The 23,986-nt window shown below is 32.6% G+C and overlaps 3 protein-coding genes and 1 long non-coding RNA gene across 4 annotated transcripts in view; 3 read left to right on the top strand and 1 right to left on the bottom strand.

Moving 5' to 3' along the window:
• The window catches only part of LOC136034895 (uncharacterized), a 122,427-nt gene extending 114,966 nt beyond the window's left edge, over positions 1 to 7,461 (top strand). The window contains exon 13 of the long non-coding RNA XR_010619278.1: positions 4,594 to 7,461. This is a non-coding gene — a long non-coding RNA (uncharacterized LOC136034895). The remainder of the gene's footprint in view (positions 1 to 4,593) is intronic.
• A 6,573-nt stretch (positions 7,462 to 14,034) lies between these two features.
• On the top strand, positions 14,035 to 17,258 carry LOC136034316 (uncharacterized). The gene is made up of 2 exons (XM_065715451.1): positions 14,035 to 15,156; positions 16,912 to 17,258. Exons 1-2 carry the CDS (start codon positions 15,003 to 15,005, stop codon positions 17,256 to 17,258), a joined length of 501 nt encoding a protein of 166 aa, XP_065571523.1. The 5' UTR covers positions 14,035 to 15,002.
• A 9-nt stretch (positions 17,259 to 17,267) lies between these two features.
• Positions 17,268 to 17,603, top strand: LOC136034315 (uncharacterized). The gene has a single exon (XM_065715450.1). It carries the CDS (start codon positions 17,268 to 17,270, stop codon positions 17,601 to 17,603), a length of 336 nt encoding a protein of 111 aa, XP_065571522.1.
• A 323-nt stretch (positions 17,604 to 17,926) lies between these two features.
• On the bottom strand, positions 17,927 to 20,630 carry LOC136035107 (uncharacterized). The gene is made up of 2 exons (XM_065716688.1): positions 20,169 to 20,630; positions 17,927 to 19,166 (listed from the first exon to the last, which is right to left on the bottom strand). The coding sequence occupies exons 1-2, from the start codon at positions 20,273 to 20,275 to the stop codon at positions 18,530 to 18,532; spliced, it is 744 nt and encodes a 247-aa protein (XP_065572760.1). The 5' UTR covers positions 20,276 to 20,630; the 3' UTR covers positions 17,927 to 18,529.
• Positions 20,631 to 23,986: the final 3,356 nt, after the last annotated feature.

The raw sequence follows: 23,986 nt of genomic DNA, 5'->3' as shown, positions 1-23,986 counted from the left end.
TAAATCGATCTCTAGATGATGATAATGGACATGTATTGTTTCTACAAACTTTAGAACCCCCATTCAGTAGAATAAAACTTTTGTAGTACCTTAACACCAGAAACGGCTATAGTTTTGAGAAAGATAAATGAATGTCTGTAGCCCTAGAAGACGTTTTACGAAGTAGTAAACATAGAGAAGCTGTAGTAAACGCATTCAATGGCTCAGCCATAAACTTATTGATAATAGAAGGTGATGATCGGAAATACAGTCAAGAAAGTCTATTTGATCTATTTAATTCCTTATTGTCTTGGTCAATAGTTGTATTGGTCAATATTCAGAGTAAATTTTTAGATCACAATAAAGAAAAAAAGCGATAATCATTTCTGATACAGCGGGGATATAGAAGACGAAAGTTCTGACTAGCCCATCAGAGAAAAATAACAGATAAATATGTCAGTAGATGGATGATAAGGATTGGTTTAATCAAGCATACTGATCAGTTGAAAACACTAGTTAACCAACGTTCATTGCAATCTAATAACATCATTTGACATAACAAGAAATACGAGTTTTGCTCATAATTCTTCTGATAAAAATTGTTTATGGGTTTCGCGATTTGAAGAGAACTTTTATTGCAAGTATTCATAGCTAACTTCACTTTCAACATTATTCTTGTGACGCTCAATCTAAGGTTGAAAGTTTATTATAACAAAAAGTCTCTGTGATAAAGTAGTAAGAGTCACTTAGCTCAGTTACCGACGTAATGATAAAAACGTAATTTACACTTGAATGGTGGTCTTAAGGCAACATTCTTACATGTAAGTAATTTTTTATATTCATAGATCGGAAAAATTACTAGGAAGTTAAGGCTCCCTCAGATATTACTTTAAGGTGTGGCACTAAGATTTTCCAACAGAGAAAAAAAGGCGAGACAATCCATGGGAACAACGAAGAGAAATATTTCCAGGGAATGGCAACCCAAGAGATGCCATTTTTCAGTAGGTTATAACCAGAATTTCAGCAAAAAGGAGGCTTGGCTTTCCTTCTCCCTGTAAATACTGTGTTGAAAAGGGGGTTTTAGACAGAGGTAATTATGTTGTTAACTTTTTTAATTGCCTTTTTTTAGACGTACCAAACGATAAAAAATGAAAGATTTTGAAAAATTAAAAAAACTTTTATAGAAAATTATAAACTTTGACGAATTTAGTGAGGAGCGTAAAAGGTGATATAAGTGAAAGTGGAAAAATCGAAAACTTGAAATACATCTACCACACATACAGCAGTGCTCCGACCAGGACAATGAACAGACAACAGATCGCTTAGAAGCCGAGATACAAAGAAACCCAAAACATCAACATTTTCGGCAATCATGAATATGAGAAATGCCTGACGTAAGCTGCTATGTTATAACTTATTAATCGACATATATTAAGCACTCAATTGGATCACTTGTGACGTTTATTGAACGGTGGGTTGAATTTACTATTGTAAGACCTTGCCTGAAGGAGGATAAAATCCTTCGGACATAGAATATGGGCCATTTAGTTGAAGGTTTTTTTCTCAAGTAGACTGCTAACTAAATTCTTGACCTTAAGTCAATGTATACATTGACAGCCATCAGTCTTAGTTGTCACTTAACCCCAAGAGTGAAATTTCCACTTTATCCATATTCTACATAAGCAAAGTGTAATTAAAACCCTTGAGATCTTTTTTTTTACTTAGATTCCTGATGAATCAACATGCAAGCCTTTATAACCTAATACGAAAGATTGAATGAACATAGACTAAACACACTTGCCATAAATATTTATTTCAATACAAACTTTTAAACAAGATGGTAGACCAATGCAAAGAATAATCCAAAGTAAGAAAATTCTTTCCAACTTAATAAATTATATCATAATTGTTATTATTTAAATATTAATAAGTTCCCTACCTTCTATCTTATCTGCTCTTATAATAACTGATAAACAATGTTTTATCCTATTTTAAAACTTAATGCAAATATTTTTTTCTTTTCCCCAAGTTTAAAAAACATTGATATTCTAATATTACTAGCAAGCCGATTTTACAAAAATATGTCATGTTGATCTATAATTGTTATGCACAACAAGATACTTAATAAAAAGAGTAATTATTCCCTATTATATTACTACAGTATAGGAATCACCGAAAATAGCATTAGCGAGTAGAATGGCCGTAATGGCACTGGATGTTGCCCTGCCCAAGACATAAACAATTAAAAATTTCAACTGATATTGATGGCAATTTATCGCTTATTAAACTGTATTTTCTTTTTTAAATTAATAAGTAGTGTAGCACTCAAGGCAAAGAAGGTAGCTGGATGGATTGATATTAGTTTAGTTTAACTTATTAGTTACATATTAGTTTAACAATATTTACTCACTTCTAGAAATCCTGCCTAATACACATATTAAGCCAAGTTTAAGCCAAGTTAAGAGTTAACATTGATCCATATTAAGCCAAGTTAAGAGTAGCCAGTTTCATGGATCAATGAATAGATTCTTTGCTCAACAGACTATTAAAGCTTGATGATGGTTTAGAGAAGAAATTATTAAAGAATAATCTTCTTATTGGTTCTGTAGATGGAGTGCAGGTAGTAATCCTAATTGAAGGTTTGATGAAAGTGCAACATATAATAACAATATAGTAATTAATTTGCTTGCTGAGTAAAAAAAGACTAAGCTGGAAAGATTGCTGGTAACTACTAGGCAAAATATAAAAACGGATATAGAGAGTTCCTTCCGTGTTCTTGGCTATGATCAAAAGCAATTTTGTAAGGATTCAGATCAAGTAGATTTTTTAAGTCAAATTTTGGAAACAAAAATTCAAGCAAGAAAAAGTTGCTCAGGTTGATGACACACAGCTAGAAATTTATAGCAATGAATTAATTGCACGATTTTCTGCGTCAACTAGCAGTTAAGAAACAGAAAATTACCAGCATTCCGTTGCACATTTAGATGGTAGCAACGTTTTTTATGAGAATAAAGAGAGACAGCAAACAAAACAATGGCAAAGATGTAAAGAATTTTTAAATACTACTAGAATTCTGAGTAAAGAACCAGCCCTACAAAATCAACTTAGCATTGCAGATTTATATGAACGTTTTGTAGAAACAATATTCTTTAATATACATTTTGAAAAGAAACAAGAAATAGATTTCAAAAACCTGGAAGTAAAAGGTTACTCAGACTAAAGCTTCCCTTTATTTTGTTTTTTTGTAAGTAATTGATACTCACCATACATCAAGGTTCAATGACCTACACCCGACAGCACACCAACACCACATCGATTTTCAATCATGGCTCTGTTCTATATACATCCATATCCATTAAGTTTTGAAGAAAAACCGCACCCCCTGGATAGATTGATGGGGAAAAAGCCGTAAGTTTCTTCAAAGAATTGGAACAAAACATTCAAACGTCCGTAATAGTAGCTAGATTAACTAAAATGTATAACAAACAAACTCTTTCGTATTGTTCATTTGAAAGCTTACATATATCAACTAGACTAAATCGATCTCTAGATGATGACAATGGACATGTATTGTTTCTACAAACTTCAGAACCCCCATTGAGTAGTATAAAACTTTTGTAGTACCTTAACACCAGAAACGGGTATAGTTTTGAGAAAGTTAATTGAATGTCTGTAGCCCTAGAAGACGTTTTACGAAGCAGTAAACATAAAGAAGCTGTAGTAAACGCATTCAATGGCTCAGCCATAAACTTATTGATAATAGAAGGTGATGATCGGTCATATAGTCAAGAAAGTCTATTTGATCTATATAAATCCTTATTGTCTAGCATAATCCAATTAGGTTATAAGAAAAAGATCATTTTAGTTTATCAGAAAGAAAAAACTAATGTTTCAGCTAACAATTTTCAATGTAATAATGCACTAAATTATTATGAAGTAGATGATGAAATTCATCTGCAGGATTTTAAACCATGTGCAGAGCCTTTGGACAAAAAGCTAATACTTCTCCAAGGCAAAGTAGAAGAATAAGTTTCAAGCAATTGACACATCCATTTCCTCGAGACATTATAGATATACATACATTTGCTAATCTTGTTCGAGGTAAAGAGATGAATATGGGTTTTCAACTAAAAAATTTTGGTGAAACTAAGGACTGTAATATAGATGGTAAATTTCATCTTTTTTTTCATATTTTTTTTTTTTTTTTTTTTTTTTTTTTTTTAAGTGTTCGATCAATATTTGATACGTTTTGATTGTAAGTGTTATCAGTTGTTTTTTCTTTATATTATATTGTAGCGTACTCCTCATTTTTTGAGGGAAATAAAAAAAAATAAAATAAATAAATAGATCGGAAAAATTACTACGAAGTTAAGGCTCCCTCAGATATTACTTTAAGGTGTGGCACTAAGATTTTGCAACAGAGAAAAAAAGGCGAGACAATTCAAGGGAACCACGAAGAGAAATATTTCCAGGGAAAACCCCCTGGTAGTAGGTTCTAACCAGAATTTAAGCAAATAGGAGGCTTGGCTTTCCCTGTGAATACTGTTTTGAAAAGGTGTTTTAGACAGAGGTAACTATGTCGTTAACTTATTTTAATTACCTTTTCTTTTTTAGATGTACCAAACGATAAAAAAATGGAAGATTTTAAAAAATTAAAAAAACTTTTTATGGAACATTATAAACTTTGACGACTTAAGTGAGGAGCATAAAAGGTGATATAAGTGAAAGTGGAAGAATCAAAAACTCGAAATACATCTACCACACATACAGCAGTACTCCGACAAGGAAAATGAACAGACAACAGACCGCTTAGAAGCCAAGCTATAAAAAACCCAAAACATCAACATTTTCGGCAATCACGAATATGAGAAATGCCTGACGTAACCTGCTATGTTATAACTTATTAATAGACATATATTAAGCACTCAATTGGATCACTTGTGACGTTTATTGAACTGTGGGTTGAATTTATTATTGTAAGACCTTGCCTGAAGGAAGATAAAATCCTTCGAACATAGAATATGGGCCATTTAGTTGAAGGTTTTTTTCTCAGGTAGACGGCTAACTAAATTCTTCACCTTAAGTCAATGTATACATTGACAGCCATCAGTCTCAATTGTCACTTAACCCCAAGTGTGAAATTTCCATTTATCCATATTCTACATAAGGAAAGTGTAATTAAAACTCTTGAGATCTTTTTTTTTTACTTAGATTCCTGATGAATCAACATGCAAGCCTTTATAACCTAATACGAAAGATTGAATGAACATAGAATAAACACACTTGCCATAAATGTTTATTTCAATACAAACTTTTAAACAAGATGGTAGACCAATGCAAAGAATAATCCAAAGTAAGAAAATTCTTTCCAAATTAATAAATTATATCCTAATTGTTATTATTTAAATATTAATAAGTTCCCTACTTTCTATCTTATCTGCTCTTATAATAACTGACAAACAATGTTTTATCCTATTTTAAAACTTAATGCAAATATTTTTTTCTTTTCCCCAAGTTTAAAAAACATTGATATTCTAATTTTACTAGCATGCCGATTTTACAAAAATATGTCATGTTGATCTATAATTTTTATGCGCAACAAGATACTTAATAACAAGAGTAATTATTCCCTATTATATTACAACAGGATAGGAATCACCGAAAACAGCATTAGCGAGTAGAATGGCCGTAATGGCACTGGATGTTGCCCGGCCCAAGACAAATAATTAAAATTTCAACTGATATTGTCGGCAATTTATCGCTTATTAAACTACATTTTCTTTTTTAAATTCATAAGTAGTGTAGCACTCATGGCATTGAAGGTCGCCCGGCCCCAGTCTTCAAAAAAATTCAACTGATGTTCTTGGCACGATTTATCAGTTACATGAGTAGAAAAAATAAATTCATATTAGTTTAACAGTATTTACTCACTTCTAGAAATCCTGCCTAATACACATATGTAAATAATTAATTTTAATCTCCTGCCGTATAACCAAACAAGAAAAAGAACAAGAAACAGGAAAAAAGAAAAAAGATTCTATGACGGAAGTTACGCTTTATTAAATGAAATTCCAAATATATGGAATTTCTTCAAGGGATTGTGGCAAAAACAAATATTATACAGTATCTTTGATACTGTATAATAATACTGTATATCTTGAGCCGTCCTGGCCGAGTTGGTTGGTGCGCTGGATTCGGGATCCTTTGTCTGAGAGGACGCGGGTTCGAATCCCAGTGTACCCAATTCTTCAGTTGGGACGGGGGTCAGTGGCGTGACTCTGTAAGCTTAGCCAGAGTCGACCCAGCTCTAAATGGGTACCTGGAGAAATCTGGGGAAGGTAAACAGGAAGGGTGTGTGAAAGCACAGGATGGCTGGCCCCCAACCCCCCATTGCACTTCCTGGCTGAAGGGCCAAGAAACGGAGATCAGCACCGCCGGTAGGGACTGTAAAGTCTAATGCCGTATCCTTTACCTTTACCTTATCTTTGATAAGAAACAACAAATAAAGAAATCGATCGTCAGTCATGACTCTTTTGTATGTCGTCAGTCAGGGGAGTGTTTAAACGAGTTCAGTTCAATTTCAAGTCTAGTGATGAAAAGCAATGTTGAGTATATTCTGAGTATTTATGTTTCTAGTTTAGTTATATCATATAAATAAAGTAGTAGCCAAGCTCTCGCTTCCGTTCAGGCGTAGGATTGAGAACCAGCCAAATGTACTATATTACCAGCAGAACTACAGTACACAATACTACTTTTCTTACCTCAACTTTAAACAGAATATTAGAACATTTACCGACGAAAAGAGTAGCCTCGGACAAAGCCTAAGGCCAAGGGAAGGGAAAGGGATAATGAAGAAAAAATAACAAAAAAAATATTTATAAGGAACTGAAGTACAATATATGGGCTTTTTTACTAGTGCTTATTTTGACAATGAACAGTTAGAAAAAGTAAACTTCCTATTCAAAAAGGAAAAACCTTTAGGCATTTTAGATTTTTTTACCTCTCGCCAGAAAGATCTAAAAAAAATTACAATAAGAACAATAAACAGCTAGATGCAATAAGTGATGAATTGAAAACGAGGCTATTGCAAACAATTTGTTTGAAAGTCAAAATAACAACCAACAATGTTTAACAAAACTCAAACATAAAGACGAAATAAAAAACTTTTTAAATCGGTTAGTTTTTTTAATTAATCAACCTAAGGCAGATTTATTAGATTTGGAACTTAGTGGTCGAAATCAGCAATAAATATTTAAAGGTACTCCTTTTAATGAAACACTTGGTAATTCATTTAAACATTATCAACAAAATCTAGAAGAAGGCCTATTTTAAAAAAGGGGGTCGTCCTTCTGGATGGATTGATGGGAAAAAGCCGTATGTTTCTTCAAAGAATTTGAACAATACATTCAAATGTTTGTAATAGTAGCTAGCATAAGTATAACGTATAACAAAACAAATCTTTCGTTTGGTTCATTTGAATGGGATGGGGGATCACATTAAAGAAACAAAAGTAAGAATCATTTCTGATACAAAAGGGATGGGGAAAACGACAGTTCTGACTACCTTATCAGAGAAAATAATATAGAAATATCTCAGTAGATGGATGATAAGAATTGGTTTAATCAAGCATACTGGTCAGTTTAAAACACTAAATGACTGGGTTAAGAGTAGCCAGTTTAATGGATCAATGAATAGATTCTTTGCTCAACAGACTATTAAAGCTTGATGATGGTTTAGAGAAGAAATTATTAAAGAATAATCTTCTTATTGGTTCTGTAGATGGAGTGCAGGTATAGTTATTAATTTGCTTGCTGAGTAAAAAAAGACTAAGCTGGAAAGATTGCTGGTAATTACTAGGCCAAATATAAAAACGGATTTAGAGAGTTCCTTTCGTGTTCTTGGCTATGATCAAAAGCCATTTTGTAAAGATTCAGATCAAGTAGATTTTTTTAAGTCAAATTTTGGAAACAAAAATTCAAGATAGAAAAAGTTGCTCAGGTTGATGACAAACAGCTAGAAATATATAGCAATGAATTAATTCCACGATTTTCTGCGTCAAATAGCAGTAAAGAAACAGAAAATTACCAGCATTCCGTTGCACATTTAGATGGTAGCAACGTTTTTTACGAGAATAAAGAGAAACAGCAAACAAAACAATGGCAAGGATGTAAAGAATTTTTAAATACTACTAAAATTCTGAGTAAAGAACCAGCCCTACAAAATCAACTTAGCATTGCAGATTTATATGAATGTTTTTTAGAAACAATATTCTTTAACATACATTTTGAAAAGAACCAAGAAATAGATTTCAAAAACCTTGGAGTAAAAGTTTACTCAGAATAAAGCTTCCCTTTATTTGGTTTTTTAATAAGTAATTGATACTCACCATACATATAGGTTCAACGACCTACACCCGACAGCAAATCAACACCACATCGATCTTCAATCATGGCTCTTTTCTATATCCATCCATATCCATTAAGTTTCGAAGAAAAACCGCACCCCCTGGATAGATTGATGGGGAAAAAGCCGTAAGTTTCTTCAAAGAATTGGAACAAAATATTCAAACGTCCGTAATAGTAGCTAGCACAACTAAAATGTATAACAAACAAACTCTTTCGTATTGTTCATTTGAAAGGTCACATATATCAACTGGACAAAATCGATCTCTAGATGATGACAATGGACATGTATTGTTTCTACAAACTTCAAAACCCCCATTGAGTAGTATAAAACTTTTGTAGTACCTTAACACCAGAAACGACTATAGTTTTGAGAAAGATAATTGAATGTCTGTAGCCCTAGAAGACGTTTTACGAAGCAGTAAACATAAAGAAGCTGTAGTAAATGCATTCAGTGGCTCAGCCATAAACTTCTTGATAATAGAAGGTGATGACTGGTCATACAGTCAACAAAGTCTATTTGATCTATATAAATCCTTATTGTCTGGCATAATCCAATTAGGTTATAAGAAAAAGCTCATTTTAGTTTATCAGAAAGAAAAAACTAATGTTTCAGCTAACAATTTTCAATGTAATAATGCACTAAATTATTATGAAGTAGATGATGAAATTCATCTGCAGGATTTTAAACCATGTGCAGAGCCTTTGGACAAAAAGCTAATACTTCTCCAAGGCAAAGTAGAAGAATAAGTTTCAAGCAATTGACACATCCATTTCCTCGAGACATTATAGATATACATACATTTGCTAATCTTGTTCGAGGTAAAGAGATGAATATGGGTTTTCAACTAAAAAATTTTGGTGAAACTAAGGACTGTCATATAGATCGTAAATTCCATCAAGTTAAAATAAATACGGAAATAGAAAATGACACATCAATTTAGGATACGCCAGTTAATACAAACGAAAGTTTTGTGAAAGAAAACCTGATGCTAACACCCATTGGCTAAAAAGTAAGCCTGGAAAAATTAATTTGGCAAAAATCAAAAGGCTATGTATCTCTATTACGTCAATATGTCAAGTCTGGAGGAAGTTGTAATGGTCAATATTTACAGTAAAGTTTTAGATCACATTAAAGAAAAAAGTGATAATCACTTAGCAGCAGCGATATGGAAGACGACAGTTCTGAATAGCCTATCAGACAAAAATATTAGATATATATGCCGGTACATGAATGATAAGAATTGGTTTAATCAAGCATACTGATCAGTTGAAAACACTAGTTAACCAACGTTCATTGCAACCCAATAACATCATTTGACATAACAAGAAATACGGGTTTTGCTCATAATTCTTCTGATAAAAATTGTTTATGGGTTCGCGATTTGAAGAGAACTTTTACTGCAAGTATTCATAGCTAACTTCACTTTCAACATTATTCTTGTGACGCTCAATCTAAGGTTGAAAGTTTATTATAAAAAAAAAAGTCTCTGTGATAAAATAGTTAGTTACTTAGCTCAGTTACAGGTGTCATGCTAAAAACTTAATTTACACTTGAATGGTGGTCTTAAGGCAACATTCTTACATGTAAGTAATTTTTGTTTATATTCATAGATCGGAAAAATTACTACGAAGTTCAGGCTCCCTCAGATATTACTTTAAGGTGTAGCACTAAGATTTTGCAACAGGGAAAAAAAGGCGAGACAATTCAAGGGAACAACGAAGAGAAATATTTCTAGGGAATGGCAACCCAAGAGATGCCATTTCTTAGTAGGTTATAACCAGAATTTCAGAAAAAAGGAAGCTTGGCTTTCATTCTCCCTGTGAATACTGTGTTGAAAAGGTGTTTTAGACAGAGGTAATTATGTCGTTAACTTTTTTTAATTACCTTTTCTTTTTGAGATGTACCAAACGATAAAAAAATGGAGATTTTAAAAAATCTTTTTATGGAACATTATAAACTTTGACGAATTTAGTGAGGAGCATAAAAGGTGATATAAGTGAAAGTGGAAAAATCAAATCTCGAAATACATTTACCACACATACAGCAGTGCTCCGACAAGGACAATGAACAGAAAACAGATCGCTTAGAAGCCAAGCTATAAAAAAAAACCAAAACATCAATATTTTCGGCAATCATGAATATGAGAAATACCTGACGTAAGCTGCTATGTTATAACTTATTAATAGAAATATATTAAGCACTCAATTGGATCACTTGTGACGTTTATTGAACGGTGGGTTGAATCTATTATTGTAAGACCTTGCCTGAAGGAGGATAAAATCCTTCGGACATAGAATATGGGCCATTTAGTTGAAGGTTTTTTCTCAGGTAGACTGCTAACTAAATTCTTGACCTTATGTCAATGTATACATTGACAGCCATCAGTCTTAATTGTCAATTAACCCCAAGCGTGAAATTACCATTTTATCCATATTCTACATAAGGAAAGTGTAATTAAAACCCTTGAGATCTTTTTTTTACTTAGATTCCTGATGAATCAACATGCAAGCCTTTATACCTAATAAAAAAGATTGAATGAACATAGACTAAACACACTTGCCATAAATGTTTATTTCAATACAAACTTTTAAACAAGATGGTAGACCAATGCAAAGAATAATCCAAAGTAAGAAAATTCTTTCCAACTTAATAAATTATATCATAATTGTTATTATTTAAATATTAATAAGTTTAATAGCTTCTATCTTATCTGCTCTTATAATAACTGATAAACAATGTTTTATCCTATTTTAAAACTTAATACAAATATTTTTTTCTTTTCCACAAGTTTAAAAAACATTGATATTCTAATATTACTAGCAAGCCGATTTTATATAAATATGTCATGTTGATCTATAATTGTTATGCACAACAAGATACTTCATAACAAGAGTAATTATCCCCTATTATATTACTAGAGGATAGAAATCACCGAAAAAAGCATTAGCGAGTAGAATGGCCGTAATGGCACTGGATGTTGCCCTGCCCAAGACATAAACAATTAAAATTTCAACTGATATTGTTGGCAATTTATCGCTTATTAAACTGTATTTTCTTTTTTAAATTAATAAGTAGTGTAGCACTCATGGCAAAGAAGGTCGCCAAGCCCCAGTCTTCAAAAAAATTCAACTGACGTTCATGGCACGATTTATCAGTTATATGAGTAGAATAAAATAAATTCATATTAGTTTAACAATTTTTACTCACTTCTAGAAATCCTGCCTAATACACATATGTAAATAATTAATTTTAGGCTCCTGCCCTATAACCAAACAAGAAAAAGAACAAGAAACAGGAAAAAAAATTCTATAACAGAAATTACGCTTTATTAAATGAAATTCCAAACATATGGAATTTCTTCAAGTGATTGTGGCAAAAACAAATATTATCCAGTACCTTTGATAAGAAACAACAAAAAAAGAAATCGATCGTCAGCCAAGACTCTTTTGTATGTCGTCAGTCAGGGTGTGTTTAAACGAGTTCAGTTGAATTTCAAGTCTAGTGAAGAAAAGCAATGTTGAGTATATTCTGAGTATTTATTTTTCTATTTTAGTTATATCATATAAAATAAAGAAGTAGCCAAGCTCCGTTCAGGCGTAGGATTGAGAACCAGCCAAATGTACTATATTACCAGCAAGACTACAGTACACAATACTACTTTTCTTACCTCGACTTTAAACAGAAAGGTAGAATATTTACCGACGAAAAGAGTAGCCTCGGACAAAGCCTAAGGCTTCAGACCAAGAGATGGGAAAGGGATAATGAAGAGAAAATAACACAAAATATTTATAAGGAACTGAAGTACAATATATGGGCTTGTTTACTAGTGCTGGATGGGTTGATGAGAAAAAGTCGTATGTTTCTTCAAAGAATTTGAACAATTCATTCAAACGTTCGTAATAGTGGCTAGCATAACTATAACGTATAACAAAAAAAAATATTTCGTTTGGTTCATTTGAATGGGATGGGGGGGATCAAATTAAAGAAACAAAAGTAAGAATCATTTCTAATACAAAAGGGATGGGGAAAACGACAGTTCTGACTACCTTATCAGAGAAAATAATATATAAATATCTCAGTAGATGGATGATAAGAATTGGTTTAATCAAGCATACTGGTCAGTTGAAAACACTAAATGACTGGGTTAATAGTAGCCAGTATAATGGATCAATGAATAGATTCTTTGCTCAACAGACTATTAAAGCTTGATGATGGTTCAGAGAAGAAATTATTAAAGAATAATCTTCTTATTGGTTCTGTAGATGGAGTGCAGGTAGTAATCCTAATTGAAGGTTTCCTTGAAATTGCAACATATAATAACAATATAGTAATTAATTTGCTTGCTGAGTAAAAAAGACTAAGCTGGAAAGATTGCTGGTAACTACTACGCCAAATATAAAAACGGATTTAGAAAGTTCCTTTCGTATTCTTGGCTATGATCAAAAGCCATTTTGTAAAGATTCAGATCAAGTAGATTTTTTAAGTCAAATTTTGGAAACAAAAATTCAAGCAAGAAAAAGTTGCTCAGGTTGATGACCAACAGCTAGAAATTTATAGCAATGAATTAATTGCACGATTTTCTGCGTAAACTAGCAGTAAAGAAACAGGAAATTACCAGCATTCCGTTGCACATTTAGATGGTAGCAACGTTTTTTTATGAGAATAAAGAGAGACAGCTAACAAAACAATGGCAAGGATGTAAACAATTTTTAAATACTACTAAAATTCTGAGTAAAGAACCAGCCCTACAAAATCAACTTAGCATTGCAGATTTATATGAACGTTTTGTAGAAACAATATTCTTTAATATACATTTTGAAAAGAAACAAGAAATAGATTTCAAAAGCCTGGGAGTAAAAGGTTACTCAGAATAAAGCTTCCCTTTATTTTGTTTTTTATAAGTAATTGATACTCACCATACATCTAGGTTCAACGACCTACACCCGACAGCACACCAACACCACATCGATCTTCAATCATGGCTCTTTTCTATTTCCATCCATATCCATTAAGTTTCAAAGAAAAACCGCACCCCCTGGATAGATTGATGGGGAAAAGCCATAAGTTTCTTCAAAGAATTGGAACAAAACATTCAAACGGCCGTAATAGTAGCTAGCATAACTAAAATGTATAAAAAACAAACTCTTTCGTATTGTTCATTTGAAAGCTCACATATAGCAACTGGACTAAATCGATCTCTAGATGATGACAATTGACATGTATCGTTTCTTCAAACTTCAGAACCCCGATTGAGTAGTATAAAACTTTTGTAGTACCTTAACACAAGAAACGGCTATAGTTTTGAGAAAGATAATTGAATGTCTGTAGCCCTAGAAGACGTTTTACGAAACAGTAAACATAAAGAAGCTCTAGTAAACGCATTCAATGGCTCACCCATAAACTTATTGATAAGAGAAGGTGATGATCGGTCATATAGTCAAGAAATTCTATTTGATCTATATTAATCCTTATTGTCTAGCATAATCCAAATAGGTTCTAAGATAAGAGATCATTTTAGTTGATCAGAAAGAAAAAAACTAATGTTTCAGCTTACAATTTTCAATGTAATAATGCACTAAATTATTATGAAGTAGATGATGAAATTCATCTGCAGGATTTTAAACCATTTGCAGAGCCTTTGGACAAAAAGCTAATACTTCTCCAAGGCAAAGTAGAAGAATAAGTTTCAAGCAATTGATACATTCATTTCCTCGAGACATTATAGATATACATACATTTGCTAATCTTGTTCGAGGTAAAGAGATGAATATGGGTTTTCAACTAAAAAATTTTGGTGAAACTAAGGACTATTATATAGATCGTAAATTCCATCAGGTTAAAATAAATACGGAAATAGAAAATGACACATCAATTCAGGTTACGCCAGTTAATACAAACGAAACTTTTGATCTGTTTTGTGAAAGAAAACCTGATGCTAACACCCATTAGCTAAAAAGTAAGCCTGGAAAAATTAATTTGGCAAAAATCAAAAGGCTCTGTATCTCTATTACGTAAAAAATATGTCAAGTCTGGAGGACGTTGTAATGGTCAATATTTATAGTAAAGTTTTAGATCACATCAAAGAAAAAAAGTAATAATCATTTCTGATACAGCAGCGATATGGAAAACGACAGTTCTGAATAGTCTATCAGAGAAAAATAATAGATATATATGCCGGTAGATGGATGATAAGAATTGGTTTAATCAAGCATACTGATCAGCTCAATAACATCATTTGACATAACAAGAAATACGAGTTTTGCTCATAATTCTTGTGATAAAAATTGTTTATGGGTTCGCGATTTGAAGAGAACTTTTACTGCAAATATTCATAGCTAACTTCACTTTCAAACATTATTCTTGTGACGCTCAATCTAAGGCTGAAAGTTTATTATAAGAAAATGTTGATGTTTTGGGTTTTTTTATAGCTTGGCTTCTAAAGGTTCCTTCACATTGAGTTTTGGCGTTCCGTTATCCCCTTCACACTGGATTCCGTAAGGCTCAATAATCCTTCCTAAGATCTTACGTTAACGTAACCGTAACCGTAACCGTATACGAGAGCTTTAACGGAGAAGTTCAATTTATTTTAACTTCTTACGTTTACGTTAAAAGCCAAAATGGATGTTTTTGATGACCAAATTATTGAATTTGTTGAAGCTAGGAAATATTTATATAGCTCAAAGGACCCTGGTTTCAAGGATAGGCAATTGAAGCAGAATTCGTGGGAAAGCCTGAGCCAAAGCTTTGCTTCAGTTGGTAAAGACATTAGTGGTGAGTATTCTTGGCATTTTCTTGATTTGTAGGCTAGGGTATGTTTTGCTAAATATTGTTATTTCACTTACTAGCAGTCTGTAAGTAATGCTGAAAAAATTAACAATGCATTATATATTTGAATTGATTTTTCTGTTGTTGTTTTTTTTTCAAATATTTGAAACAAAATTAGCCTAGCCTACTGGTATTTTACCCTAGCCAACTGTATCTGTTATAATAAGTGAAACTCTTTTGGAAGTAATCTTTTTCTAGGCCTGTTCATAATTAGACCCATTGTTGAAATTATTCTTTAATGTGGAAAGAATTTAAGATCATAAAAAATAAAGAATTTAAGATAGGCTAGGCTAAAATGGTTAAAATGTGGTTAATAATGCTAGAAACATCATAATCTGATTGATAAAATACATGATATGTTTTATATTTAAGAACCTAATCATTATTCAGTAATTTGGTATTTTTTTAGGTTGGCTACTGAGGGCTAAATCTGGTAGCCCATATTTAAGAGGAGGGTAAGGTGCGTTGTCAAAAACACAAATGTGATACATAAAGAGAACATAAAATAAGGAATCTAGTGGTAGCCTACTGCTTTCAGTATTAGGCTTATAGACTGTTTCCTCCTATGGAACTCTGGATCTAGAATAGTAGCCTACCTTGCATCCTAGCCTATTCTCCTTTCACCTGATATTCTTCAATTTGAGCTATCTAGCTATAATATAGCCTATTAAAATAGCCAGGCTGTACATGAAAGTCTGTTGATTTTTTTCTGAAAATGGCAATACTGTTGGAAATAAGTAGCCTACAATAAACAATGCAAGTCAAAACAATCACTAAAGTTTCATATATAGTCCATACCATTGGCTATATATTTTACATTGTCATTAGTAAACCATGTAGCAAAAGAGATTGAATGACACTGTTAGATTATCTTTATTATTAACAAAGCTTTCAAATCAAAGGAGGTCATTGCTTATAATTTCAAAACTGTGATGATTAATTCCCCTATTAGTCTCCCTATTTGCATATATGTTGAGCAATATCTTTTTCTTATGTTGTTCCATGTACTGTTGGCATCTTGTTTTGTATTTATACTGTGAAGAAGTTTATAAATGAGGATTTGGTAAAACGTATAGGGCATATAGAGATGTGTAACTTTATGGCAAAGAGCCTTTAAGGGATGTGAATGATTTCATATCTGCTTTTTGTCTTTTTTGTAAAGAAGCTCAAGTAATATATTACAAGTCAACTTAAGTCATTATCCCACATACTATTTTACTCACTCAGATTTTATACCCTATTGAAACTAATTTTCAGCAATTGTGTTCCTTCAGTTTCAAAACAAAGTAACTTTGAACATTTGAAGACTGAACAGTTACATCATTTTTAGCTGAAAACTTTATAAAAAAAAAAACAAAAACAGAATAACTATACTTTACAAATCTATTACTAAACATAGTGCTAAGAAATAAAAACAGAAATATATGGGTTGAGCGCATCAAAGACAATAATTTTCTTGCTACAAGTACTTTAACTCAGAATCAATGAATAGTATTGATATAAGAATTTTACAAATTTTTAATGTTGTTGAAGTGACAACAAGCTTAAGTTGGTTTAAAGGATCTTTCTTTCACATTTCATTACCCTTTCTATCTACAAAATATTGTTTATAGGGAATAGCTATGTAGGTCCCAGTTGAATTTGCTGTAAAAAGAGCATGTCTAAAATTGCTAAACATAGTAATTATTGTTGTTTTTCCAGTTACTGAGCTTGTGAAAAAATGGGGTAATTTGAGGGATCGCTATGTCCGTCTGAAGAAAAAAGGAAAAGCTCCCAGTGGCTCTAGTGCTGATTCAAGCTTAAAGCCAGAAGAGCGAAAACTTGTTGAAAAAATTAACTTCCTTCATAGCCATATTGTGGAGAGAAGCAGAAAAACTACAGGAAATACTGTTCAGCGTGGAAGTGGTATTACTAATGAGAATCCACTGGACTACACCACCACCATTTTTGCTGATAGTCATGATTCAACATTTTTACAGTCTGCAGATAATCAAGAGTCAGAATTTTCACAGTCTGCAGAAACCAGCCTTCAAATAGTGATGGAGTAGTGAATATTGATGGAGTGTATTGATTTTATTACACCAAGCAAAGAGACTTTTATGGCAAATGAATCAAGTGCTTCATCTTTTCATCAGAATGCCACAACCCCACTACCAGGAACTTCAAAAAGAAAAAGGACTGTGTCTGCAGATTCAAGTGACTTGAATAAAATTCTGACAGATTATTTCAAGCAAAGAGGTTGCAAAAAAAATAATCCAGATAGCAACTTGGATCAGCATGATCCAGACAAATATTTTTTACAGTCACTCTTGCCTCATTTAAAAAAAGTACCAAATGATTTGATGTTGGATTGTCGACTAGATATGTTACAAACAATTAAGAAGTATATTTAATCAGATAGTGTATTTTGAAGTATATTTAATCAGTTTTATAGACAAATAAAATAAAGCTTTTTAGTTTCCGATTTAATTTAAGCATTGTATTAAATTAAAAAAATGGTTAGTAGGTCAAAAAAATTATAAATAGGCCATCAATATAAATAATGAAGAATAATTATTCTAGTACAAAAATAAAACGTAATTTGAGAAAATAGTTGCAACATTTTATGGCTGTGTTTGAAACAGAGTAGCTGGCTATAAATATTTTTTTAAACAAAATTTCTTATAATAGCTTTAGTTTAGACTCCTATTTCTTAGGGAGATGGAGAAAAACAAAGTAAAGAGGAGACAATTTTAATATACAGTAAATTAAAATATGTCAAAAGACATGGCTGTCATATCCCTATAATTAATGTGAAAGTAGTAACAATTTAGAAACTGCCACGTAATGCTCTTTCCCTTTGCCAAGGTACACTTCCAGTAGGTGAAACTAAATACCTAGCCAGACTGTCTCTGAGACATTGGGAGTTTCGTGATGCATTGTTGCTTCCAAACCGTCTGTGTTCAGATAAGACAAAGCTAGTTGATGTTTCATTTTGATCACTCTGAGCTCCACGAGTCTGGATGAGAAAATTATGCAAACATAAACATGCTAAAACTAGTAATTTTGCATTTTCTGGCTGGAGAATAATCTCACTCCGAAATATTCTAAATCGATGGGCAAAAATACCAAACACATTCTCAATTGATCGGCGGGCACTTGATATTCTGTAGTTATAGATTTTTTGTTCCTCTGAAAGCCTGTTTCCAGGGTATGGGCGCATTATGTAGTCTTTTAGAGGGAATGCTTCATCAGCAACAAAGAAAAAAGGGAATTTATCATGAGTTCCAGGCAATGGGCTTGGATCTGGGAATTTAATTGCACCACTTTCAATTTTCTGTCAAAACTCTGATCTTGAAAAGACACCCCCATCACTTCCACTTCCATATGCACCAACATCAACAAATTTAAATTGGCAATTTGCATTGCATGTTGCTAGCAGAACTATACTATGGTAATTTTTATAGTTGTAAAATTGGGAGCCTGAATTATATGGACACTGAATTCTAATGTGTTTTCCATCCATGGCTCCCACACAGTTTGGAAGTGATGATTTTGCCTTGAATGTTTGGCTTATTTCTTCTAGATCACAGGTATCAGGCAGTTTTAAATGGTCATCCTTGATAGCTTCATAAATAGCATTCAATGCATCTTTTATTATGCCAGATACTGTTGAAAGGCCAACTCTAAAATCATATTGCAAAGAGGTCATTGACATTCCTGTGGCAATGTACCTAAATATTAATGCTAACTTTATTTCTGGTGAGATTGGCTTCCGAAAGTTGGTATGATTCTTTGTCAGCTTGTTCTTTACTTTGTCAAATATTTGAAAATACTCATGTCTTGTAAACCGTGTATAGTTAAAAAACTTCTCCTCATCATCAACAAGCAACATGTGTTGTACCAAGGCAATCTGGCCCTTCTCCTCTCTTTCCTTTTGACTGAAGATTGGACGGACCCATATTCTTCTCTTCTTTCTAAAAAAAAAACCAGGATTTTAATGGAGGTTAGTATTATTCCTGTTGCCAAACAGAGGTGAATATGCTACTGGAACTATGGTTTAGAACCAGGAATTGATTCAATTGAATCTAAAGCCATTATAATATAGCCTACCGTCTGGTAAGAATTCTTAAGCAATGTCCCTTTCCCAACCTTAATAACAATTGCTGTCATCTAGTAATAATTAATGAGCACAAAAGGAACCAGTTTGTATTTTGCTTCAATTTTGGAATATTATTACCAAAAATAGTAAGAATTTAAAAAGCTTATTTATTCAGTTAATAATTTCAAAGTTATCAAACAAACACAAAGTGGAAACAATAGGGAAAATCTTTTCAAGACAGTGGACATCAATGTAGCCCTGGTTGAACTTTGTGGAAGTAAGGATGGTAGGGCTGTTTTTAAAAACACTTTTTCTAATTAATTCTCAAATTTTAATGCAAGTTTATTCATATATAAATATATATATATATATATATATATATATATATATATATATATATATATATATATATATATATATATATATATATATATATATATATATATATATATATATATATATATATATATATATTCTTTCTTGTATTGTGCTGAAGAGAGCCTTGGACATAGGGCCAAAATATCCACTGTCTTGAAAAGATTTTCCCTATTGTTTCTACTTTGTGTTTGTTTGTTATGGAAAAGCAGTGTGGTCTTCGTTGCTATTTTCAGAGTTATCAGTTAGGTCACATAGATGCAGACTGATTTCTAGCTGCTATTGCTTCTTTAAACAAAGAGTACAATTTATTGGAAAAAAATCACATGACCATTAAAGCATTTATTATAAGCATTTATTACAAATTTTGTTTGGAAGGAAAGTAATCCTCAAACAAAAATATGAGCGCTGAAAATAAGTAAAGACAAGTCTTTTCAAAGTAAAGAGAGCAAAAACACGCAAGCTTTCTGTAAAGAAAATTGGAATAAATAGGACAACATACCTTTTTAGCTGTTTAGATTCCGCAAGGATAGCCACAGCAGCGATTATCATATCCTCTTCACTGTCACTACTTGTTCCAGTGTTCCAATTCCAACTTGTTGATTCCATGTTTTGCAAATTCAAACTTTAGCAGATGATGATTGTGATCGATTTTCTGCGATAATGGTCTATAACTTTATTACAAATAAACGGTTCGGTGTGAAGGGAAGAATTTTTATGTGAAAGAACATAAACGTAAGACCCGTAATATGAAACGTAACAACCGTAGCATTAACCGGAACGTAAGGTCTTACGTTTTCAATGTGAAGGAACCTTAAGCGATCTGTTGTCTGTTCATTGTCCTTGTCGGAGCACTGCTGTATGTGTGGTAGATGTATTTTGAGTTTTTGATTTTTCCACTTTCACTTATATCACCTTTTATGCTCCTCACTTAATTCGTCAAAGTTTATAATGTTCCATAAAAAGTTTTTTTAATTTTTTAAAATCATTCATTTTTTTTATCGTTTGTTACAGCTCAAAAAGAAAAGGTAATTAAAAAATGTTAACGACATAATTACCTCTGTCTAAAACACCTTTTCAACACAGTATTCACAGGGAAAGCCAAGCCTCCTTTTTGCTGAAATTCTGGTTATAACCTACTAAAAAATGGCATCTCTTCGGTAGCCTATAACTATAACGTATAACAAAAAAAATATTTTGTTTGGTTCATTTGAATGGGATGGGGGATCACATTAAAGAAAAAAAAGTAAGAATCATTTCTGATACAAAAGGGATGGTGAAAACGACAGTTCCGACTACCTTATCAGAGAAAATAATGTATAAATATCTCAGTAGATGGATGATAAGAATTGGTTTAATCAAGCATACTGGTCAGTTGAAAACACTAAATAACTGGGTTAATAGAACCCAGTTTAATGGATCAGTGAATAGATTCTTTGCTCAACAGACTATTAAAGCTTGATGATGGTTTAGAGAAGAAATTATTAAAGAATAATCTTCTTATTGGTTCTGTAAATGGAGTGCAGGTAGTAATCCTAATTGAAGGTTTGATGAAATTGCAACATATAATAACAATATAGTAATTAATTTGCTTGCTGAGTAAAAAAAGACTAAGCTGGAAAGATTGCTGGTAACTACTAGGCAAAATATAAAAACGGATTTAGAGAGTTCCTTTCGTGTTCTTGGCTATGATCAAAAGCCATTTTGTAAGGATTCAGATCAAGTAGATTTTTTTAAGTCAAATTTTGGAAACAAAAATTCAAGCAAGAAAGAGTTGCTCAGGTTGATGACCAACAGCTGAAAATTTATAGCAATGAATTAATTGCACGATTTTCTGCGTCAACTAGCAGTTAAGAAACAGAAAATTACCAGCATTCCGTTGCACATTTAGATGGTAGCAACGTTTTTTATGAGAATAAAGAGAGACAGCAAACAAAACAACGGCAAGGATGTAAAGAATTTTTAAATACCACTAAAATTCTGAGTAAAGAACCAGCCCTACAAAATCAACTTAGCATTGCAGATTTATATGAACGTTTTGTAGAAACAATATTCTTTAATATACATTTTGAAAAGAAACAAGAAATAGATTTCAAAAACCTGGAAGTAAAAGTTTACTCAGACTAAAGCTTCCCTTTATTTTGTTTTTTTATAAGTATTTGATACTCACCATACATCTAGGTTCAATTACCTACACCCAACAGCACACCAACACCACATCGATTTTCAATCATGGCTCTTTTCTATATCCATCCATATCCATTAAGTTTCGAAGAAAAACCGCACCCCCTGGATAGATTGATGGGGAAAAAGCCGTAAGTTTCTTCAAAGAAGTGGAACAAAACATTCAAACGTCCGTAATAGTAGCTAGATTAACTAAAATGTATAACAAACAAACTCTTTCGTATTGTTCATTTGAAAGCTTACATATATCAACTGGACTAAATCGATCTCTAGATGATGACAAAGGACATGTATTGTTTCTACAATCTTCAGAACCCCCATTGAGTAGTATAAAACTTTTGTAGTACCTTAACACCAGAAACGGGTATAGTTTTAAGAAAGTTAATTGAATGTCTGTAGCCCTAGAAGACGTTTTACGAAGCAGTAAACATAAAGAAGCTGTAGTAAACGCATTCAAGGGCTCAGCCATAAACTTATTGATAATAGAAGGTGATGATCGGTCATATAGTCAAGAAAGTCTATTTGATCTATATAAATCCTTATTGTCTAGCATAAACCAATTAGGTTCTAAGAAAAATTAGTTTACCAGAAAGAAATAACTAATGTTTCAGCTAACAATTTTCAATGTAATAATGCACTAAATTATTATGAAGTAGATGATGAAATTCATCTGCAGGACTTGAAACCATGTGCAGAGCCTTTGGGACTGTCTGTGCAGGATTTCGACTCTTGTTGATAGAAGAGCATCGCCAAGTGCTGAAAACCATGTTGTGACCAAGATGGGCCCAGGATTGCACAAAGCCTCCAACTTACTGGAGGTCCCAGAAACTTCTTGCTGTCCGGTTCTAAGCCGGCTTAAGCGCTTCGGTGTAGACTTGAGAAGATATGTTGGTCCCCATCCTGCACTGGTATCCGGGATCACTGCTTTTCTTGAGGCCAAAATAATTTCAAAGATTTAAAGAACATGAAAATTGGAACTTGGAATGTTACGACGTTAAAAAATGACTATCGCATCGACATTTTGACTGACGAATTCAGACGGTTTGAACTGGATTTATTAGGAGTTTCAGAAACTCATATCCCAGGGGTAGGAAGCATGAAATTAGGTGACAGAATTTGTTTACTCAGGAAGGAAGGATGGGGTACATAGACAGGGAGTAGGGCTCATGATGAATAAGGAAGCTGCTAAGTCTTGTTTAGGCTGGGAAGGTATTAATAATAGAATACTAATTGCTCATTTTATGACTAAAATTTGACAATGTGGAAGATGGATGGAATAATTTCAGAAAAACAATTTGTGAAGTTGCTGATGGTGTCCTAGGGAAGAGTGCTAAGACAGCAACTAGGAATATTAGTGAAAAAGCTTTAGGTTTAATAGAGAGTAGAAGGGGTTTGTATAAGAATTATCTGAGCGATAGGTCGTATGAAAACAAAAGGAATGTAAAGAAAGTGGAGAAAGCATTAAAATATGAACTAAGGAGATGTGAAATGGAGGCGATGGATAAAATTGCTGAGGATCTGGAAGATGCGGCTAGACGGCATAATAGTAAAATATTATACTGGCATGTTAATAAATTGAAAGGGAATAGCCGATCCGGACTAGTCCCAGTTAAAGATAGAAATGGGGTCACAATTAGTGATAAGGAAAAAGTTAAAGAAAGATGGGTGGAACATTTTGAAAATGTGCTAAACCGAGATACAGTTGCAGGAAAAGATATAGATGAAAATGAAAAAGTTTGTGATACCTTGGATGTGAAGGAAGATTTGTTTAGTGAGGAAGAATTAGCGACAGTACTAGAAGGATTAAAAAATAATAAGGCCCCAGGTGCTGATAGTATGATTAATGAGTTCTTTAAATATGGTGGCTCTGAGGTTAGGAATAAGCTACTGAAGATTATGAACATGATTTTTGAAAAAGGGGAAGTACCCAATGATTTTAGGAAAACCTTAATTAAACCACTGTATAAGAAAGGTGACAAGAGTGAATGTCGTAATTATCGAGGCATTAGTCTGGTCTCTGTAGGTAGCAAATTACTGAGTAATATGATACTTTTTAGACTGAGACATGCTGTAGACAAAGTTTTAAGGGAAGAACAATGCGGTTTTAGAAAAGGTAGAGGATGTGTCGACCATGTT

Source organism: Artemia franciscana, chromosome 13 (genome assembly GCF_032884065.1).
Source record: "Artemia franciscana chromosome 13, ASM3288406v1, whole genome shotgun sequence".
NCBI classification, from domain to species: Eukaryota; Metazoa; Arthropoda; class Branchiopoda; order Anostraca; family Artemiidae; genus Artemia; species Artemia franciscana.
Note: the sequence above shows the minus strand (reverse complement) of the source record. Positions and strands in the feature narration are given on the sequence as shown.

Bases quoted from the DNA above. Each gene is read 5' to 3' on its own strand.
- LOC136034315 (XM_065715450.1), top strand. From the start codon at position 17,268: ATGGAGTGTATTGATTTTATTACACCAAGCAAAGAGACTTTTATGGCA.
- LOC136034316 (XM_065715451.1), top strand. From the start codon at position 15,003: ATGGATGTTTTTGATGACCAAATTATTGAATTTGTTGAAGCTAGGAAA. The intron at 15,157-16,911 runs GTGAGTATTCTT...TTGTTTTTCCAG, and splicing joins AGTTGGTAAAGACATTAGTG to TTACTGAGCTTGTGAAAAAA.
- LOC136035107 (XM_065716688.1), bottom strand. From the start codon at position 20,275: ATGGAATCAACAAGTTGGAATTGGAACACTGGAACAAGTAGTGACAGT. The intron at 19,167-20,168 runs GTATGTTGTCCT...TTTTTTTTTTAG, and splicing joins GAATCTAAACAGCTAAAAAG to AAAGAAGAGAAGAATATGGG.